Genomic DNA, 21,133 nt, shown 5'->3' on the forward strand with positions numbered 1-21,133 from the left:
TGCATTGGACAATGAAGGTGGGAGTTCTTTGATACACGATAGGAGCCTTGAGCTAGGATCATCCTGCTCTGATTTCTCTAAAAAATGCAAATCTATCTGGGGCAAAGAGTAGGTATCCAAATAGTTTTGTCATGCATCTGCCCTATGAAATTGTACTTAAAAATACCAAAGTAGATACCAGTGTAGCTTTTTGTCCCTATGTGAATTGGGGAAATGGAGAATATTTTGTCAGTAAGCTTAGCTGCTAAAAGGAGCCATTTTGGTAAATTATCAATTCAGACATTTGTTTATAAATTGTTTGGTATTTTGTATGGAACCAAGGCAAAAGTTGACCTTTGCCTTATTAATTCTTTGATAATAATTTTTGCATAGTTTTTGTAGTTTATGATGAAATTTTCCTCATTTAAAGTTATCTCATTTGATTTTCTTAATAGTCCTTGAGGTAAGTAAATATTATTAGTACAAATACCATTCATTGTGAAAATAATATTGAGAAGAAATATATGAAATAAGAAAAGGATTAAAAAGATTTTTTTTTTTTGAGTATTGTTTGACACCTTAGAAGGGCTAATTTAAATTTAAGCGGAGTGGTCACTAAAAATCAAATTTACCAATTTTTTTAATGTCTCCTAAAGAGTTTTACTACAACTTGAACATACAGACGTTGTTAATCTTGCTGTAGTTGGTATGCATAGTTGAATATGAAAAAAGACATTTCAAAATATGTATAATGAAATTTTTTAATATTTTATGTTCTTTCTTGCCTAATCTGTCTGAATTTGAAAGGCTATCCGTTGCTCTTTCAAAAAGGATTATGAATAAGTTTAAAATGAGCATTTGTCATTTGAACTCACAGAAGCAAGAGTAGAATGGTGGTTAACAGGGCCTGAGAGATTGGGGAGATGTTGGTCAAAGGATACAAAATTTCAGTTAGATAGAAAGATTAAGTTCGAGAGATCTGTTACAATATGGTGACTATAGTTAATAAGGTATTTTGGAAAATTGCCAAGAGAGTAGATTTTAAATGTTCTCACCACAAAAAAATGATAAGTATGTAAAGTAATGCGTTGGTTAATTAACTTGATTTAGCCATTCCACAATGTGAACATATTTCAAAACCTGTTTTACATCATAAATATACACAGATTTTATTAACAAGTTAAAAAATAAGCATTTTAAAAACTAAAATGTATATGGCTTTTTTTATTATGGTAAAATACCATTACATAAAATTTGCCATTTTAACTATTTTTAAGTATTCAATTCTGTAGTGTTAAGTATATTCACATTGTTCTGCAAACATCACTACCCGTGTATCTGCAGAAATTTTTTATTTTCTCAAACTGAAACTTTGTACATATTAAATACTAACCCCTTATTCCTTCCTTCCTCCAGACCCTGGCAACCACTATTCTACTTTCCATTTCTATGAATTTGATTGATATTGGTAACTCACACAGACGGAATCATACAACATTTGTCATTTTGTGGCTGGCTGATTTCACTTGGCAAAATGTCTTCAAGGTTTAATCGTGTTAACCATGTATCAGAATTTCCTTCCCTTAGGGCTGAATGATATTCCATTGCATGTGTATATGACAGTTTTGTATCCATTCATTCATTTGTAAGATATTTGTGAGATATTTATACCCTTTGGCTATTGTGGTTATGACTACTTTTAATTGAAGAATTTTATTCTTTAAAATATTGTTGAATAATCTCATTGGGTAAACATTTTTTAAATGATAGCTGGAAATGTGGATATGATTATTTCATAATTACTTTTATTATCATCATTATCATGGCTTTGATATTCTGAAAGTATTTTATTTTCAAATATTTATTGTCTTAACTTGAACATCTTATAATGTATTGAGGACTTATGTGCTATATGGCTTATATTCTGATAAGAAAGACATGAATCAGAGGGTATAAATGTGGAAAAGGGTAGGGTTAGACTTAGCATGCAGACTTAAATTGTTTGATATGTAGAATGTGTATACATTAAAAAATGAATTGCTAACATCTAGAAATTGGGGGGTTTTACATTGAATTTTGGATTTCTAGGGAATATTAGGCAACACATTAGATCACTTTTCTAGAGCTGGGTAGCAGTTGCCACCTTTGGACAGAATTTTTGTATTCTTCAATGGGACACAGATTCTGTATAGTCTATTTTGTTATTTGTCCATGCCTACCCACTGATACAGACCTATCCTAGAGCTCTAACTGGCATGTGACCAGTCCAAATTGAAACATTGCAACTGTGAAATTGACACTAGGTTTCAAAGACTTAGTATTAAAAAATGGCAAACTAACCCATTAATAATTTTTATATTCATTACACATTTAAATGGTTATATTATGTTCAATAAAACATATCAAAAATAAATTTCACATGTTTTTATTTCAACGTAGCCACTGCACAATTGAAAATGACATACATCTGTGTTCACATTGGATTTCTATTGGTCAGCGCTGCTTTTAATGTTTATCGTCTAGTACAGGGTTGCTAAGCCTGTGGGCTAAATCTGACTGGTCATCTGTTTTGATATGATCAGAAAATTAAAGACTAGTTTCATAGATGAATACTTGCAATTTATTTGATAATAGGGAATACCAGCCTGGAACTCCCATTAAGTGAAATGTTGCTTTCCCAAAATAAATTTTTGTTCTTCTCATTAGTAGGTCTGTACAAAATATTATAGTCAAATAATGAATAATTTTTTTGAATTTTATGAAAAAGTTTATAAATTTTTTCCCTCTTGTTATTTAAGTTTTCATATTATGTTTTATCCTTGATTTTTCCTCACATTTGCAAAGACTAAATAATTTATTCTTTGTTAACAGAAACAGTTTGCCAACTGTTGATCCTGGCCGAGGCAGCTTTAAGAGAGAGCTAAACAGAGTGGAAATGCTTTGGATTCCAGCAGACAAGGGTTTCAGTCTTACTAACTGATCTAATCTCTGAGTCTTAGTTTTCTAATCTGCAAAATGGCAATAATAATTCCTTTTAGGGTTATTTTGAAGATTAAATAAGATCCCATATGAGATGTTTTGTGAGAGAGATGACTCTGATTCCTGTGCCTATTATGCTCTTTTTTTGGTCAACCCTGACTTGGTCACCTCCTGCCCACTTTTAACTTACTAATACTTGTATCTCAGAGAATCATTTCCTGCTCTGGCCCCAGCCTGAAGTAGCTCTTCCTGGGAATTCCATACTTCTTCTTTTTATGCTCCTTATACATACTGCTACTTATCCTCCGTCTTCATTCTAAGATTTTAAGCTCCCTGTGGGAAGTGTTTGGCCTAGGACACATACATAATAAGTATTCAGTAAATATTTTTTGAATGATGCTAATGATGCAAAGTGCTGTACATGTGACAGACACACCCACACACAAATTTTAAAGGCAGGTGGTTTTGCTTTGGTTTTATTTTTCCTTCAGAGATTTCAAAGTATGTGTCTGGAGTTTTAGGTTATGTTTTGAGACAAATGGTTCAACTGCACTCTACTGTTTTCCTCTATAATACCTTTTTAAAGATCTGTGAGACTATGTAAGTATGCAAATAAGGCACTTAACATAGTGCCTGGCACTGTAAGCCCTCAGCAACTTCTCTCTCCTCAGATGATGAATGATGATAATGAATTTGAATATTAAACATCAAAATATACAAAATATCTAGGTTCTAGATAAAGTTGAGAAGTGAAAATTCTGAAAACAAAATGGAATCTATCTTAAGAGCAAGTAAATTAGTCCTTTGCATCCAAATTTAAGCCACTTTCATCAACAAAAGTCTGGGCACTTTTTTAAAAAATTATTTTATTTTTTATTGTTATTATTATTTTATTTTATTTTTTTGCAGTTTTTGGCTGGGGCTGGGTTTGAACCCGCCACCTCCGGCATATGGGGCTGGCGTCCTACTCCTTTGAGCCAGAGGCGCTGCCCAGAGCACTTTTTTTTTAATGAACAGGATTTGAAATGCAGGACAGTAAAAAATTAAAATACAGATTGAGTTCTGAAAACCAAAACTGAATAAACATTTTCCTAAGGTAAGACATATATTAGTTACAAGTTTATGTAATAAATGTCTGTTTGCCCACAAATGCTTCTAGTTGGAATGTCAACCAGAAGTCATAGCACCACCCACTTAAAACATGAAGCTGAACTCCTGGGAAGAATCAGCACATAGTAGGCATAGTAAGTCCAGCAGGAGTGGACACTTGGGCTCCAAAGAGGATGGAGCCAATAATAAAATCCATTGCCACGGTTCCTTCTTATAGCTTTTACTAACCTTATAAATCTTAAAAGATAAGGCTTGCATGATGAAGATTGCTTCAGACGATGGAGTCATTATCCTTCTGTATTTTTATGAATATCGTACCAGACATCAGGCCTTTCCAGAACTCCTTTTGATAATTCCATATATCCTAGCCATAGTTTTCCAGTTCTTCAGAACAATTCTGTTCAGTTTAACCAGTTTTTGTTAAGTGTCTTCTATGTGCCAAGTGGTGGGAATCTACAGAATAATGCAGACTAAGATCCTGCTTTAGTGGAGCTCACAATCTGGTAGAAGACATCAAACTTTAAGAGACACTTCTTATCACTGCTCTAAGTGCTGTGATAGTAGCACACCTAGTTAATAGAGGGCCACAGTGGAGGGTATGTGTATGTGAGTGTTAGTCTAGAGGGAGAACATAAGAGGTGGGGCAACAGTTGAACAGTAGCAAAGGAGTGTATATGTGCACGTGCTTTCACACATGAAAATGTTTGGGTGACACAAACTAAAGTTGTGATAATAACTCCTTTTCATCCTGGTACCTTTCGCATCCCACAACAGGAACTATGGTAGGAACTCCTGGGGTGGGGGGATGGGGCTCAGAATGGGAGGAGGGTGTGAAGAATGGATTTTGATATTATCTCTCCTTCTCAGGATGTAGGGTCATTGATGAATAGCTGTGGAAGGAGATGGGAGATGAGGCAGGTGAGGAGGGAGAAGCTTGATAATAATGCCAGCATAAGGATCTTAGGATTTTATCCTGCAGGCAGCAGGGAGCCACTGAAAGGTTTGAATTAGATGGTGATATGGTCAGATTTTTGTCTTACATGATAGCTTAAATATTGGCTAAATACAAAAGGCAGATATGAATAATTTGGTCTGCACAAGAGTTAGCATTTTTTGATGCAGTATTGACAGAATATCCAGATTTTAGGGTCTGTATTCCCATATGGCAACAATATGCTGGTAATAAGTAGTAGCTGACCCCCTGGAAGGGATATAGACCATCTTTCTCTTAGTAACCACACATTAAAGCTCATGGAAAGATTGTAGAGTGTCCCAAGTTTGGTTACTCCTGAGATAAAGACCAATTTGTATTAATAGAATTCTGAGTTTTGACTCTGGGCTTTCACATGTTATGCTTCAATAGGAATGGAAAATTTGTCTGTTATCATGTAACAATATTCTCCCTATCATATTTTCTAATGTATCCAAGATAAAATTAAAAATCATGAGTGCTGAAGTCAGACATGCCTAGATTTGAATCCCAGCTTTTCAATTTATTTTTTCCTTGCTTTTATGAGTAAGCTCTGTAACTTCTTAAAGCATCCTTTACACAACTTGTAGAAGTTCTTTGGAGGATCGAATGATACAGTGTGTCTGCAGTGCCCAGCAGTGTGTGACACAGCAGACAGTGAGAGTCCCACGCTAGTCTCTGCTCCATATTTTTCTTATTTCAGTTCCCTTTTAAGAAGCAGTAAATGTGGTTTAATGTAGTTGTTAGGTAAGAATTTATAAATCTTCCATTGCCCTGCATTAATTCATCCTGTTCATCCTGCTTTATTTTTAATTCTCAAAAAAGTTTGGCAGGCTGCTGGCAATTTTAAAAGCAAAGGTAATACTAGTCTTTTTTTTTTTGTTTGTTTGTTTCTTTTTGTAGAGATAGAGTCTCAGTTTATCACCCTCAGTAGGTGCTATGGCGTCAGAGCTCACAGCAACCTCCAACTCCTGGGCTTAGGTGATTTTCTTGCCTCAGCCTCCTGAGTAGCTGGGACTACAAGTGCCTGCCACAATGCCTGGCTTTTTGTTATTGTTGTTGTTGTTGCAGTTTGGTCAGGGCCAGGTTTGGAACCCGCCACTCTTGGTATATAGGGCCGGTGCCCTACCCACTGAGCCACAGGCACCAGCCAGGTAATGCTAGTTTTTATCTTTTTCGTTTGTTTGTTTGCTTATGTTTTTATTTTTTTGAGTATATTTTTTATTTTTTTCAAATTAATATGAAGGTACAATTTTTAGGTTACACTCTCACAATGTGCACATTAGGTGAGATCCTGCCTCATGCCCTCCCCTCCCTCCTCCTGCTGGACGTCCTACTTCATCCCCTCTCCTACTTACCTCTACCCCCGAATTGCACTATATTGTTCTTATGAGCATGTAATTGTTTATATATTGATTTTGCATTAGTATGGAGTACATCGTATGTTTATTTTTCCATTCTTGTGATACTTTACTAAGAAGACTGTATTTCAACTCCTTCCACGTAAATGTAAAAGATGTAAAGTCTCCATCTTTTTTAATGGCTGCATAATAGTTCATGGTATACATATACCACAGTTTGTTGATCCATTCATGAGTTGATGGGCACTTAGCCACCAACTAAGTGGCAGTTATGAATTGGCAATTATGAATTGAGCCACAATAAACATTCTAGTGCAATTGTCTTTGTGGTAAAATGATTTTTGTTCTCCTGGGTAGATAACTAGTAATGGGATTGCAGGGCCAAAAGGAAGATCTACTTTTAGATCTTTTGTGTACTTGTGTTTTGAGCTATATTTTATTCTATCTTATAAAGATTGAGAAGAAATTGGAGGGAAGGTAATTTGTTGAGGCAAATACGAACAAAGATTGGATAATAAAAATGATTGCAGTAGTTAGATATATTAGTAGGTAACAAGAAAAGAAGCAAGAACAAAAAATCATGTTTTTTATTGTAAGATTAATGAATGTATATATTTAGATGTAGGTAGATACTTTGGAAAATTTAGTTGAGATAAGCTGACATAAGAAAAAAGAATTATACTACTCACAATCTCACCATTCTGAGTAGATGTTCTCAATATTTTGCTATATGCCCTTTCTTATATACTTATATAATATACATTTAAAATTTTATTGACTTTCTTTTTTTTTTTTTTTTTTTTTTGTAGAGACAGAGTTTCACTTTATTGCCCTCGGTAGACTGCCGTGGCGTCACACAGCTCACAGCAACCTCCAACTCCTGGGCTTAGGCAATTCTCCTGCCTCAGCCTCCCAAGTAGCTGGGACTACAGGCGCCCGCCACAACGCCCGGCTATTTTTTTGTTGCAGTTTGGCCGGGGCTGGGTTTGAACCCGCCACCCTCGGCATATGGGGCCGGCGCCCTGCTCACTGAGCCACAGGCGCCGCCCAAAATTTTATTGACTTTCTGAGACCTGATTTTTTTTACATGGTATGTTACGCTTTTCCTTGTTAAATAATCCATGGCATTTTAAGTAGATAATGATATTCTAGTCTACAGGTTTATTTTACTAATCCCCTTATTTTTGAACATTTACATATCATGCAATCCTTTTTTGGGGTCAAAATCCTATTTTGTCATGCTTTTAGTCAAAAATTTTTGGTGCGTATCCACAATTATTTCCTGTGTACAAATTCCTAGAATTGGAATTTCTGGATCAAAAATTGTAAACATTTTTAGGGTTTGATATTCATTGCCAAATTTTCCTCTTTGTATTTTCACCAATACATGAGAATACCAGTCTCCTTGTATTGACTAGTTTTTGAATCTACTAATTTTTATTATTAATTTTTTGATCATTTAATAAGTTAAAACATATCATCTCATTATTTTATTTCAACTTTTTTTTATTAGTAGTAATATTGAACATTTTGGGATGTATTTTCTTTTGCCATACACATTTTTTAATGTTATTTATTTCCTTTGCTTCTATTTTCTTTGATATTTACTTTTTTCTCAGCTATTTATTTTCCCATTACAAACATTTTCTCAATGTATTTTTGCTTTTCAATTTTATTCAAGTTCCTTTTTGAGTTTTAGTTCCAGACTTTCATTTAGTTTATTTATTTTAGACTTGGAAAGGCCATTTTCCTTTCAGAGTTTATGAATTCAAATATATTATCTTCCAGAAATTTTATTTTTTTTAAATCTTTGTTAGTTACCCAAAGTGTATGAAGTGAAAAATGTATCCAACATATTTTTCTAAAGTGTTAATCAATTATTCTATCCATTACAACCTATTGCATAATTCACCTTTTCTAGTTGATTTGAAATTTGGGCTGCCATTCCTTATCTGAAGCCCTTGTAACCAGATGTACAAGGTGTCCCAAAAGTCGCCACTAAATTCACTATACATAGAAGAAATGGGAAATTATAGCTAAGTGTACCTTTATTTACAAATTACTCATTCTAAAATTTTACAAAAATATTTTATGGAGAGTTGGCTAACATATAGAGAATATTTTGTAAAATTTTGTAATGAATATTTTCTAAATAAAGGTACATTTAGGTATAATTTCCTATTTCTTCTATATATGGAGATTATTGAGACACCCTGTATTTTGGAAATTCAGAATTTTTGATTGAAAAGTAATGTAGTACATAAACCATATAACTGTATGCATATAGTGAGAGGACAGAGCCAGATTAGGCTTCACAGATGAGGGTGAACCAACCTGGGCCATAATGGATTGATGAGCTTTGGCTGGATAATGAGGGGAGGCGAGTATATACTGGTTGGACAGAGTCCATACAGAGTCAGACTGACACACATACTTCTCAGCTTGACCGGGTGTGGTGGTTCATGCTTATAATCCTAGCACTCTGGGAGGCTGAAGTGGGTGGATCACCTGAATTTAGCAGTTTGAGACCAGCCTGAACAATAGTGACACACTGTCTGTACTAAAAATAGAAAAACTAGCTGGGCATTGTAGCAAGCGCCTATAGTCCCAGCTCCTAGGGAGGCTGAGGCAAGAGGATTGCTTGTGCCCAAGATTTTGAGGTTGCTGTGAGCTATGATGCCATAGCACTCTACCCAGGGTGATAGAGTGAAAGTCTGTCTCTAAGTAAGTAAATAAATCAAATTGGCATACAGTTAGCTTATCAATTTACCCTAAAAATGTGCAATGTGACTGCATTTTATTTTTGTCCCTTGTCTTAAAAATCTTGTTTTTGCATGTTGTGTGACTGGAGATGCGAATGAACAGCAGCTTTGCCGTGGGTGTAAACTCGCTCCTGTAATTATTAAATCAAGAAACAGACTACACAATATGGGATAGCCTGTAGTGAAAAGCTTTATTTAGGGTTTTGATTTTATACTTTTCTAGTCACATACACACTTAATCTATCATCTGTGAATTTCATCATTATCTTATTTTACCTATCTGAAATTAACTTAAAAGGAAATATTTTGTTATCATATCAATACAATAATTTTTGTAGTAAACCTCTTCTTTTAAACACTGACTAATTTCTGAGCAGGTATCTAAATAAAGATCACAAAGAAGAAAGTAGCCACAGGGGAACAGAGTTAATGGAAGAATATCTTCAAGCATTCACTCAGTTTACTCAGTATGAAGTAATGACTGTGTCTTTCCCTCAGGGCAGAGTACCTATAGACCTCTGACAATATGTTGTTAACATACGTCAACCCTCTGGCCCATATCTCTGAGGAAGGGCAGCATGCCCTTTGATCTCAGGCTTCACGGGGTGTACAGCTTCAGAGAAATGGCTTATGGAATTTATAACTCCAGGGAAGCCAACTCTGTGTGTGTCCCAGGGGGGCCCAGTTCCCTTAAGCCTCTGGAAGAAAAGCAAGTCATTTTAAACTCACACTGAGTTCACTTTGTGTGCTTGATGTAGGATATGTTTATTTCTAAATATTATCCTACATTGCCTCTGTTCCTTGGTTCCGTTTACAGACAGACTACCTCACATGTGTGCATAGAGTTTGCATACAAAATAACTGAATGACTCTGAGTTATTTTCTAACACTAATGCTCCTGACTTCTCCCAGACTAAATAATGGGGGAAAATAACTGAATATCTGCTTTAGTTTAAAGTTTAGGTTAATATGGCTATTTAAATAGTTATTTGGGATCATTATTTATCTCAGGGAGACTCTTCTGTTCCTTATTGCTTTCCTGAAGGCAGCATGTAGAAGAAGGGGTTTGTGACCTTCATCCCCTCAAGGCACTGGGGAAAGGGGCTTCTGGCTTCATGCTGGCCCACTGGAATGTATGTGTTGGCATGACAGTGGCTGTTCAGTGGGAGTGCTGGGTGCTCTACTGCCCTGCAGTGTGTGAACTTGTGTTAAGGCCCATTTTGGTGGTGCTTCCTCTGATATTAAAAATTCCTTCCAACATCTCATGAGGAACCCATTTGACTTGGTTTGAGTAATCTGTGACACTGCCATTGCTGTAGAGCCATCTTTTCTTCACTGTGCCAATATCTTGTGCCATTTCCTAGTCTAACTCTCAGCTCCTTCCACATCCTAAGACACACAGAAACCAACGTGATTCAGGAATGCTAATTCAGGCTTCTCTCTGCTTAAACGTGCCATGCCATCTTGTCGATGCGGCTATATTCTAGCTTGCTACAGGACACCATCCTCCCTGTGTCCCATGTTGAGGGAAGGGGAGAAAAAGACCCTTTTGCCTCAGGACTTGTTCCATGTACCTAACACGGGTTTCCCTCCCCACGCCATATACTACAGAAGGGCATTTAGCATTTACTCATCTGGCTATTTTAATTTCCTTGCTCTCTTCCTGAGACTTCTTCCTGTATTTCCTCTAGGACAGAGGGGTGGGATTTTTTAATTTCTGTGTTGTGTCATTCTTACACCTTATTCCAGCAAAAGTTTAACAGCAGTTGGAGTCATTACTCTTAACTCACAAAGGGAAATTTATGGGCTGGGCCTTATACATTTAGCTGTTCATATGCTAATTGGGAGGAGTAAAGGGTTTTCTTGAGAGGCAAATCTACTCTTAAGTCCACAGCCTCATTTGCAAAAATATTGTTGCATATTTTGTTGTACACATTAGCAATAATGTTATTGTGACAAATCCTGGGGATTATTGGGGGTAGTTTTGGTAGCTTTATACTTGAAGAGACCTAAAAGAAAAGCATGTTGATAATTTTTAAAACATTACCTACTATAAGCCAGTTGCAGTGGCTCATGCCTATAATCCTAGCATTTGGGAAGGCTGAGGTGTGAGGATCACTTGAGTCTAGGAGTTCAAGACCAGCCTGAGCAAAAGTGAGAAACTGTCTGTACAAAAAAGTAGAAAAATTAGCCAAGAATGGCACACACCTACCTGTCCCAGCTACTGCTGAGTCAGGAGGATCACTTGAGCCCAAGAGTTTGAGGTTGCAGTGAGGTATGATGATGACTCTGCACTCTAGCCCAGGAGACAGAGCAAGACCATGAGACCCTATCTCAAAAAGACTATTTTCCATTATAATATATGAAGGACTTCTTTAACCTTGTGGCATGGTTAAGACAGTTGAGTTAGATACCTTCGTGTGTGAGGAGTGGAGGTTTATTTAGGTCTTCCAAAGTCCTGGGGCATTTGCCACAAGGGCATATGTGATACATCTGTTAAGGTTTATTGGTTGCCATCAGTAGAAGTTGTTTCAAGCTAACTTAGGCAAAAATAGAATTTAATAGAATGGTAGGTAGCACATGGAATTCAAGGGAAGCCCAAGGACATTTGGATATAAAGGACAATTAGATTTTGTCTAATCAGATTTATGTCTCTGGATGGCTCCTTTCTTGACTCTTAAAAGAGAGGCTAATTGATCTGTTTGGTGTTAGGGACCCACCCTTTGTCCAGGGGACCATAATTCCTCCAAAATTGCACAGTGGGAGGAGAAGAAATGGAGTGGAGAGTCAGTCAGTTTGAGAGGGCAAGCTGGATTCAATTTAGGGCGTGTGGCATTCCTTCTCATGACAGGCAATCTAGGCAGACTGTTTCTAACCTGGCTACTGAGTCCTGAGACCAGCAAATTCTGTGCCAGTCTCCCCACAGATTGTACCAATTGGCTAGAATTTATGATTTCTTCCTTAAGTGTTAACTTAAGTTATGAAGAATTCTTTTTTGCATACTTTTAGACAAACCATAACTACTTAAAAATAATACTGTTCTATTTGCCTTTGCTTTGTTGGTATAAACTTTTTTAAAGGATAAAAATTAAAATAATACTGTTTTAAATGGTTGCTATGTTTTGGTTTGGTTATCAAATATTATGATGGCTTTTAAAAAATAAATTCTCTCTTAAAACAAACTGTCCTCAATATGCTATAGCCACAGTAAAAGTAGCTTTTCTCAAAGAATTAGCAAGAATGGGAGAGGAATCCTGGCTTTGGAAGCTTGGGCTGTCTTAACCACCACTATTGCCCAATGTCTCAGGACTTAGCCATGGCAGGGCTAGAATTCACAGCCAATTTTGAATGAAAGGATTCTGTTACTTGACCAAGACTGGAAGTGGCACTCTTGAATTTCTTTGTAGTGGGACTTACATCATGAGTCTACATCGTGAAAGTGGGGGCTGGGTCAGCTGAGTTTAGGGGTCTCAGACACTGGAACCGAGTTAAACGTGTATGGCTCAAACTAATGCAGAGCTGAGAACTGAGTCCTCAATTCTGCCCTAATTCCCAGAGTTGGCACTTGGTATGGGTACCCCCATTATACTCAAATTCAGAAACAGATGAAGTATGGGTCCACGTAACTGTCCCCTGGCATGAAGTATTCCTTCTCAGCCCAGCTGATTGGCTCTGCTCTGCCCTTTCTGTTTATCCTTCAAGACTCAGCTAGTTTTCTCTCTTCCCCTTCCCAGAGCCACATCAAGCCACTTCACTAATCTTACTCAGAACTAATTTCATCATATTATTAATTAGTAAATAATATTAATTAATAATGGTTCATATTACTACTTCTCTTCTTTTACTGGCCAGATGCTGCCTATCATTTATGCTTGTCCTTCTCTGAGTTCTCCAACTCTAAATATTATTTCTGTCCTCTGTACTTGCTGATTGTATTGTTCGTGCCTCCATTTAGCAATTATGACTTACCTCATGCCATGGATTTCTTCTTACTTTCTATTTTTTTTATTATGTTCTCGGCCATACTGTACTTTGCTATGAATCTATTTGTGTCTGGAATAATGTCTAGTACAGTTTGTTCCATGTGGAAGCATGTCATGTTACTTAATGCTGTTTTCTAAATTACGAGGAAAAGTGAGACCAATTGAGTTCAGTTCCGGTTCCCAACAGCTCCGTGACCAAGACTACAACTTTATTTAATTAAGACCTAAGGTTTTGTTTAAAAATTGTAGACACCAAAAAAAAAAAAAAAAAAAGAACCATTTATTAAACATATCTACAGGTATTTTTTATTTGCTCAACCTAATTACAAACATTGAAACCTGGTCCTGTGTTTCTTCACAGTCCCTGGTGTGATTCTTAAAGAATGGGAGGTATTGAACAAATACTAAGATGAAATAAATAAGATTATAATAATATTTATATCTTATGAATTTTAGTTATAGTTTGAATTATAAAAGATATTTATTTTTTAAGTCAAAGATAGTTGGAATACCTTTAACTTATAATTCTTGAGCACACAAAATCATTCCTCAAAAAAATTCTACTATGCTAACTAAAAATAATAGCTTATTGGTGAATTCATTTTTTGTGTGTAATAGAGATGAGTAAGAGAAGCATATGAGTGCGTTGTGTATATACATGTACACACGCTCACACAAACACACCCTTAAAAACCCCATTTAGTCGTCTGAAGAGTCAACTTCCTATTTATGGCAGGAACAGATTAAGCCTTTATTTGATATGTTGACCTGTTCCTCTGTTTGATTTTGTACATTTGAACTTTTCAAACCGTTTCCTGAATTTTGGATTGATTTTCTTTGACAGATAGGGAACCAAAAATATCAGCCTGATACAACTTAAAATGGCACAGACTCATTTACCATTTATTTCCTTTACAAATATTTTTCTGTATGGTCACTCTTTATCAATGCCTTTAATGCATTTCCAGATACAAATTATTTAGGTTGACAAAACCCCCAGTTTTTCCTGGACATCCCATGATACCAAATAGTGTCTTCCCCCACTCTCTCAGCAGCCACCTCCTGTTCCCATACATAAATGGCAGCCAGCAATGGCTAGAAACAAAGGACTCGGATCTCCCAGTCCCTGAATACAGTGACATTCATTCTAAGAGGAGCAGGGGCAGTTTTTTGAAAGCCGACTTCTTCAGCTGGACAATAACACACAATGAGTTATTGACTTGTTTATATACGGAGCTCTTTTCAGTAACTAACTCTGACTCCCACAGTCTGGACAAATGATTGATTTCGTGGTTAGAAAAAGAGAAAGCTCTTGCGCTAAACTCTGTAGTGCAAACTACTTCTTCCCCATTTGTTCCATAACTGAATAAGACCTTATTAAAATGCACTTTCCAAAAAAATACCTGCAGCTGGCCTTTATAACCATGTTTTGTATATATAAATAAGTAATTTGTCCCAGTCTTTTGTACATTAACAGACCATTGGGAAACTTGTCAATATATATGAAGGTTGATTATCCTGTAGTTTATGCTAATCTGTATTAACTATGTTGATCTGCATGTAAAATATGGGTTAAATATTTATTATTAGATCGATATTAACTGGTGAAAAGCTTAGGTTTTTGATCGATAGATTTAGTTTTCTTTTCGGGTCTGTTGATTTATTAAGGACATTTTACACAATACATATGTACTTCGCATTTGAATCATCTGCTAATCGTCTGAATATAGAGAAGACTGTGCAGAACCACAGTTAGGGCAATGAGCATTTGGTAGGACAAATAGACTTTCCCCCCTTTGGCTAGTACTTTTCTAGAATGTCCATATCAATTAGGTACATACAACATACTAGCTTGTTTGAATTACTGTACCTTTTCTAAAGATATTAATAATTGAACTCTAGGGTGATTATTATACTTTAGTTATTTTCTCCTGTAAAATAGATTTGATTTTATCTTAACATCATGTCAAAATTTTTACACACTCTGTTGATTTTTACAAGCAGATATTAAAATATTTTGGAGGGGGTTAAAAAGAAAAGCCATCAACAGAGATCCAAAGAGGTGGTCACTGCTGTTCTGGTTGTATTTCTCCAGCCGGAGGTTAGAGCCTGTTTTCCTCACTAGGCATCCACAGAAGAGCTTCCTGAGCCAGCAAAAGTTTGAAGAATTCCTCAAAATTAAGAATAGTTTCAATTATAGTCACAAGGGGCTATGTGCTTATATAGAACTGTGGATTTCTAAATTACAACCCTTTGAGGCTTTAAAGAAGGTACAATGCCTGAAGCCTTAGCATCAATAGTTTATAAAATAGTCAAAAGGTAAAACAACCAGTGGAAATCACTTCATCATAATATATTCTTCGGGTATACTTTTGTGGATGTTTTTTCCCTTAATTTCTGAACAAACTGTTTGATGTGAACTTATTTCTTTTTATCTAATTTTTATTTAACTAGACCATTTTTGTTTGAAACTTTTTTGTTCAGGTTTCTTTGACAGAACCAGTATGTCCTTGTTCTGTTTCTGTTACCATTCTTGACTAGTCTCCTGATTATTCTATTCTGGTTCCCAAAGTCTAATCACCCAACTTTAACCTAAATATGGATGGCTAATGTTAGTTACATGTTTCTTAATTTTAGCACTAGGCCTGACAAAAATGGTGAACTAAAGAAATCTTCCTATTTGTTAGATTTTTATGTGAATAATAAGTATTGGGGTGCTTTCTCACATTTAAAAGGAGTAAGATAGATTTAGAAGAAGGTTCTCTTTCTCCCATTTGGCAGGGATCTAGTTTTTCACAGTTATATAAAAATTTTAGTCACTTTTCTGTTCTTTTTTATTTTTAATTTTTAAAATTTCTGCACTTGTTCATACCTGAAAGATCAGCCTCAGAAATCTCAAACCCATTGACAAAAATGTTATTCCATATATTTTAGATAAAAACAGCAAACATACATTAATCTGAAACAACAACAAAAAACAGAAAACAGAAGGATCTGGTTCTTTCTTGATGAAGAAACCGGATGTTCTCATCAAAGTAACAAGAGAGAAGACGTCTACTAATGTTATCATATTGTGTGGTTTGAAGGAAAGATGCTGTTAGCATGGCATATTATTAATATATCAGGGTGAAAATGCACTCTCTTAATTTGACATTTTACTTTCAATAACTTTCTCTAAATCATTGCATTTGAAAGATACCTTTTGGACTATTTCCAGAAAAGGCCCTGCATATGTCTATATATTTTGTTGACCATTTATTTCTTAGCATCTTACTGAACTTCTTATTTGGGACTATTTTGATATGTTTTTACCTTCCCCTACACAGATTAGTATAGTGCTTTAGAAGTTGAATATTTGAATGGAGGTAATGGAGGTAATTTCTTCCAAGTGTGGTGCTTTCAAAGGTAAAGAATTCCCACCTTTAAAGGAATTACATAGAAGCCATTCTAAATGTCATAGCCCTGGGAAAGCTCATTAGAAGTCTATGTACCTGCTGTGGCACCAGAGAGTTTCATAGATCTGTTTTTGTTTTGTTTGCTTCCCTTAAAAGAAAAACCTGCTCTTAAAATTTGTGCATTGGAAATTAATTTTGTAAAGAATAAATGAGTTTGGTAAATATTCTCAAGTCACTTTCTTCTACACACCCTTCTCCTACCTACAATGAGAACTCCCCTGATAACAAAATAAACAGACTAGCAGACTTGTGCCATGGTTCACACATAGTTTTCCATGTGTGGAAGTTAAGGTTGATATTTAAGTTATTATCATATTATATTTTTTTGTATCATTGTATCACAGAAACAAATATTCCTTCAGGAGAGTGATCCTAAGAATAGTTTTTGTTTTTTTTTTTTTGTAGAGACAGAGTCTCACTTTATGGCCCTCGGTAGAGTGCCGTGGCCTCACACAGCTCACAGCAACCTCCAACTCCTGGGCTTAAGCGATTCTCTTGCCTCAGCCTCCCGAGTAGCTGGGACTACAGGCGCCCGGCTATATTTTGGTTGCAGTTTGGCCGGGGCCGGGCTCGAACCCGCCACCCTTGGCATATGGGGCCGGCGCCCTACTGACCGAGCCACGGGCGCCGCCCTCCTAAGAATAGTTTTCTTTCTTTTTTTTCCGAGATAGAGTCTCACTCAGTCTCCCTGTGGTTGAGTGCTATAGTGTTATTGCTCTCAGCCTCCCGAGTAGCTGGGACGGCAGGTGCCCGCCTCAGTGCCTGTGTATTTTTAGAGTCACGGTCTCACTTTTGCCCAGGCTAGTGTGGAACTCATGAGCTCAAGTGATCCATCTATGTTGGCCTCCCAGAGTGCTGGGATTACTGGTGTGAGCCGCTGCACCCAGACTTCTAAGAATAGTTTCACATGATGATTTTTAAAAAAACTCTGTCAGTGGTTATCATATAGGGCAGGAATGATAAACCACTGCCCACTGGTCAAACCACTACCCACCTGTTGTTGTTTTTTTAAAAGTTTGATCAAAGCATAGCCATGTTCATTCATTTAAGCATTGTCTGTTTCACACCACAATGACAGAGTTAAGTAATTGCAATAGGGATTTTATACTCCCCCACCCCCAGCCTAAAATATTTACCACCTGGTCCTTTATAGAAACAATTGTCAAGTCCTTAGGTAGGGTGATCATTAGAATAAAACCAAAAGATTCCTGGGCTTCTCCCTTCTAGCAAAATAGAATCTCTGATAACTGTATACAGAGCTGTATCACAATATATCATTAGAAAAAGTGGTCATAGGTCTGATACTATTCTTCTAGCATACAGGCAGGTATGAATTAAAAATTCATGTTAACTCAAAGATGATTTTCTAGGCATACAATTGAGAAAACCTACAACAACAGAACAGAACTAAATTTAAAAACACGGCCATTATTTATTTTTTCTCTCATCCTAGATAAGGAGATATGGTATGTCATGTCCATTGCTTAAGAACTGTTAAATATTCCATTTCAGGGGATTCTCAATTAGGCTCTTATTCTCTTTCTTCCTGTTAATGTCAACCTGTTGAGTGAACGTTATTGTGTGAGGTTAGCATTTTTCTTTTGTTGAAAATAGCATTTAGTTTCTATAGGAATTATTTGTAAAGAAATATGGAACAGACCACATTCACTTTTTTATAACACATGGGTTAGCAGCAGTAGTAGAAGACCTTTATCTGGCCTTGAAAGTGAAGCAGGTTGGAGGTAACTGTTCAGGCACTTAGGTACATGATCCTTTGTTGTGAAATATTATAAATCATGTAGCACCATTCTATAGTGTTTGATTTTACACTTTTAATTTATGTTCTTGACTTCTTATTTTGATACAACAGCAGCCAGTTTATTCCTTACTTTCAGTGAAGAATTTTAATAAAAAATGTTAGCCTATTTTAAAAACAAGTTGCTAAGCTCATTTTAATAAAATGCTTTTAAAAAGTACTCCTTGGTGTCTAATATTACATTTAAGGACCCTCCCACCGCAAGTTACATTTAGTAATCCTAAATCAATAAAATAGAAAGTGAAAAATTTAGTGGGTCAAATGTTTTAAATATAAAAGTGAACTTCCTACTTATTTAATGTAGAGTTCATTTTAATATAAATATCAGCAAAATTAATATCAAATCACTTTAAAAATTGTGATAAATTAGTTGTTTAAAGAAATGTTATTAGGGACCTGCTTTCATGTCATTTATTTATTTTTTCTAGTTGAACCTGGCTGTGAATGAACAGAAGGGGAAAATTACAGAAAAAGATATTCTTTCAATGACAGCAAAGGAAAACCATAAGGCCCAAGAAGAAGTAAGGAAATTATTTTGTAAATTATATTATAAAACTATAATGAACACTATTTTTAAAATTGAGATAACTTTTACTTTGAGTCTTGCAATAATTCAACTCTAACTGAAAATAAGATAGAAAAAAACTGATCAAAACTGGGAATCATTTTATTGGCATACATAGCCTGAAAAATAATTGTATGCTTGAAAGAATACATCAAATTATAATTTTCCGAAAGAGGTCTTATGAATATTTTCCTAAATTGGTAAATTATTACATGCAAGTTGAAACAGGAAATTATAAAACCTGCCAACGTAGGGAAAGCTTTAAAAATTTGGTGAATTTTTAATAAACACCAAATCTTGTTTTTATGATCTGACCTACTAAGAATAGAGTTATTAGGAACGGAGGGACGGGGTGGGGCCTTGGTGTGTGTCACACTTTATGGGGGCAAGACATGATTGCAAGAGGGACTTTACCTAACAGTTGCAATCAGTGTAACCTGGCTTATTGTACCCTCAATGAATCCTCAACAATAAAAAAAAAAAGAATAGAGTTATTGTTCTGAATTTTAGAAATGCTAATAAAGTTATCTTTTAATAAGAGAAAACTATAGTTTACAAATGTCAATCCTAAGTGAGCTAATCATAAGATTCTGTAGGCAATATTGTAATGAAGAACTATTAAAGTAAACCTTCTCTCCAAAGCTCACGCTGTGAAGTTGACAGCATATTCCATAAATGAAATAATAATACAAAATTGGTGTTAGACAAAAGTGGAAAATGGTTTTCATGCAGTTTCCTGGAATGCAAAAGCATTTAATCTTTCTGAGGAAAGAATATGAATTGGCTAATTTCCATGTACAGTTGTCAGTAAATAAAATCTATAAGTAACTTAAGGGATAATATAATGTGAATATTTAAAAAATAAACTCAGATGATCTCTTTTGCCTTTTTGGCGAACAAATATTCAAGTTTTAAGGTTTTAAATATTTTCTTACCATTGTGATTATATCTTCTTTACTAACCAGGTATTTTATAATAGATCCATCAAATCTGTATTAAAGACCATATCATGAACATTGATTAGCAATCTCAGTACAGAATATTTCATAAGAAAAATTAAACTGGAATAATTTCTAAAATGTAAGAAATAACAATTGTATAGATTTAAATTAGAGTTTTGACTAATTCCAAAAAATTTTAACAAGCCAAAAAACTAGGTTGTTGTATAAATTTAAAAGATATCATTCTTGATGTGTGAAAAATCTTTTGCCAGAATTGGTGAGTTTTATTATATTTTCACAGTGAGTTAAAAATCAATCTATTCATTTTTTGTGTATCTTATAAACTTTGGAAAATGAAAATAGTCTCTTCAGATTCATTAGACTCAAAGAATGACAAATTAAATATATTCTCCCTTTTAAACATTATAAATTTTTGCCCTTTGATATTTTATGCAAAATTATAATTTCAATGGAACTGAAAACTTGAAGTAGTCCAGTAAAATGATCATTATACTAAATATATACTTTTTAACGTTACCTTATTAGCAACATTGGAAATGAAAAGTATCTTTTCTGAAAATCCAATAATATTTATGCTTATTTGGTATTTCTTCTTTATTATCATTTTTGTGTTTTTTTAGTATATTATATATCTCAATACTCTTCCTATACAATTCCTTCTTTGGTCACATATTTGTTTATCAGCTCTGGCTCGATGTCTTTTCCTTGCTTCAAAAATAAAATACAAGTCAAGGAAATATAAATTTGTGTTTTTATGTATGTGGGTAATAATCTTTAAATATATTCCATAGTCTATGAGAATAACTTCTATGTGATCACGTGGAAAGTAATTATGTTAATTTGGGTGTGTAAGTTCTAGTGTTTTTATTGAAAAAAGTCTGTATGTCTCTTCTTAGAAAAGTCCTTGTTGCTATCAACATAGACCTGTTGCTAGGTGAGTTATGAAGACATTGGAAGTTGCCCCTTCCTTTATGAGTGGATGAGGATGTTAGGCTGTTGAATAGTCTAAAATGCTTTTGGTTAGAAAAAGTCTAAAACTTCTACGGCTGAAACAGTAAATCTAATTTACATACAGAGATGAGATATGAAAACCTCATGGAGATAAATGAAAAATTCTGGAATGAGATTACTTGTATATTTTTCTGATGGTTTTTTTATACAAATATATTTCTAGACATAGACATTTTAAAA

General features: G+C 35.1%; 1 protein-coding gene across 1 annotated transcript in view; it reads left to right on the plus strand.

Annotated features, from left to right (window-relative positions):
• The window catches only part of DCDC1 (doublecortin domain containing 1), a 520,443-nt gene that overhangs the window by 235,567 nt on the left and 263,743 nt on the right, over positions 1-21,133 (plus strand). The window contains 1 exon segment of the mRNA XM_053562883.1: positions 18,844-18,936. Coding sequence (XP_053418858.1) covers positions 18,844-18,936 — 93 coding nt within the window.

The sequence above is a fragment of the Nycticebus coucang genome, chromosome 14 (assembly GCF_027406575.1).
Source record: "Nycticebus coucang isolate mNycCou1 chromosome 14, mNycCou1.pri, whole genome shotgun sequence".
NCBI lineage: Eukaryota > Metazoa > Chordata > Mammalia > Primates > Lorisidae > Nycticebus > Nycticebus coucang.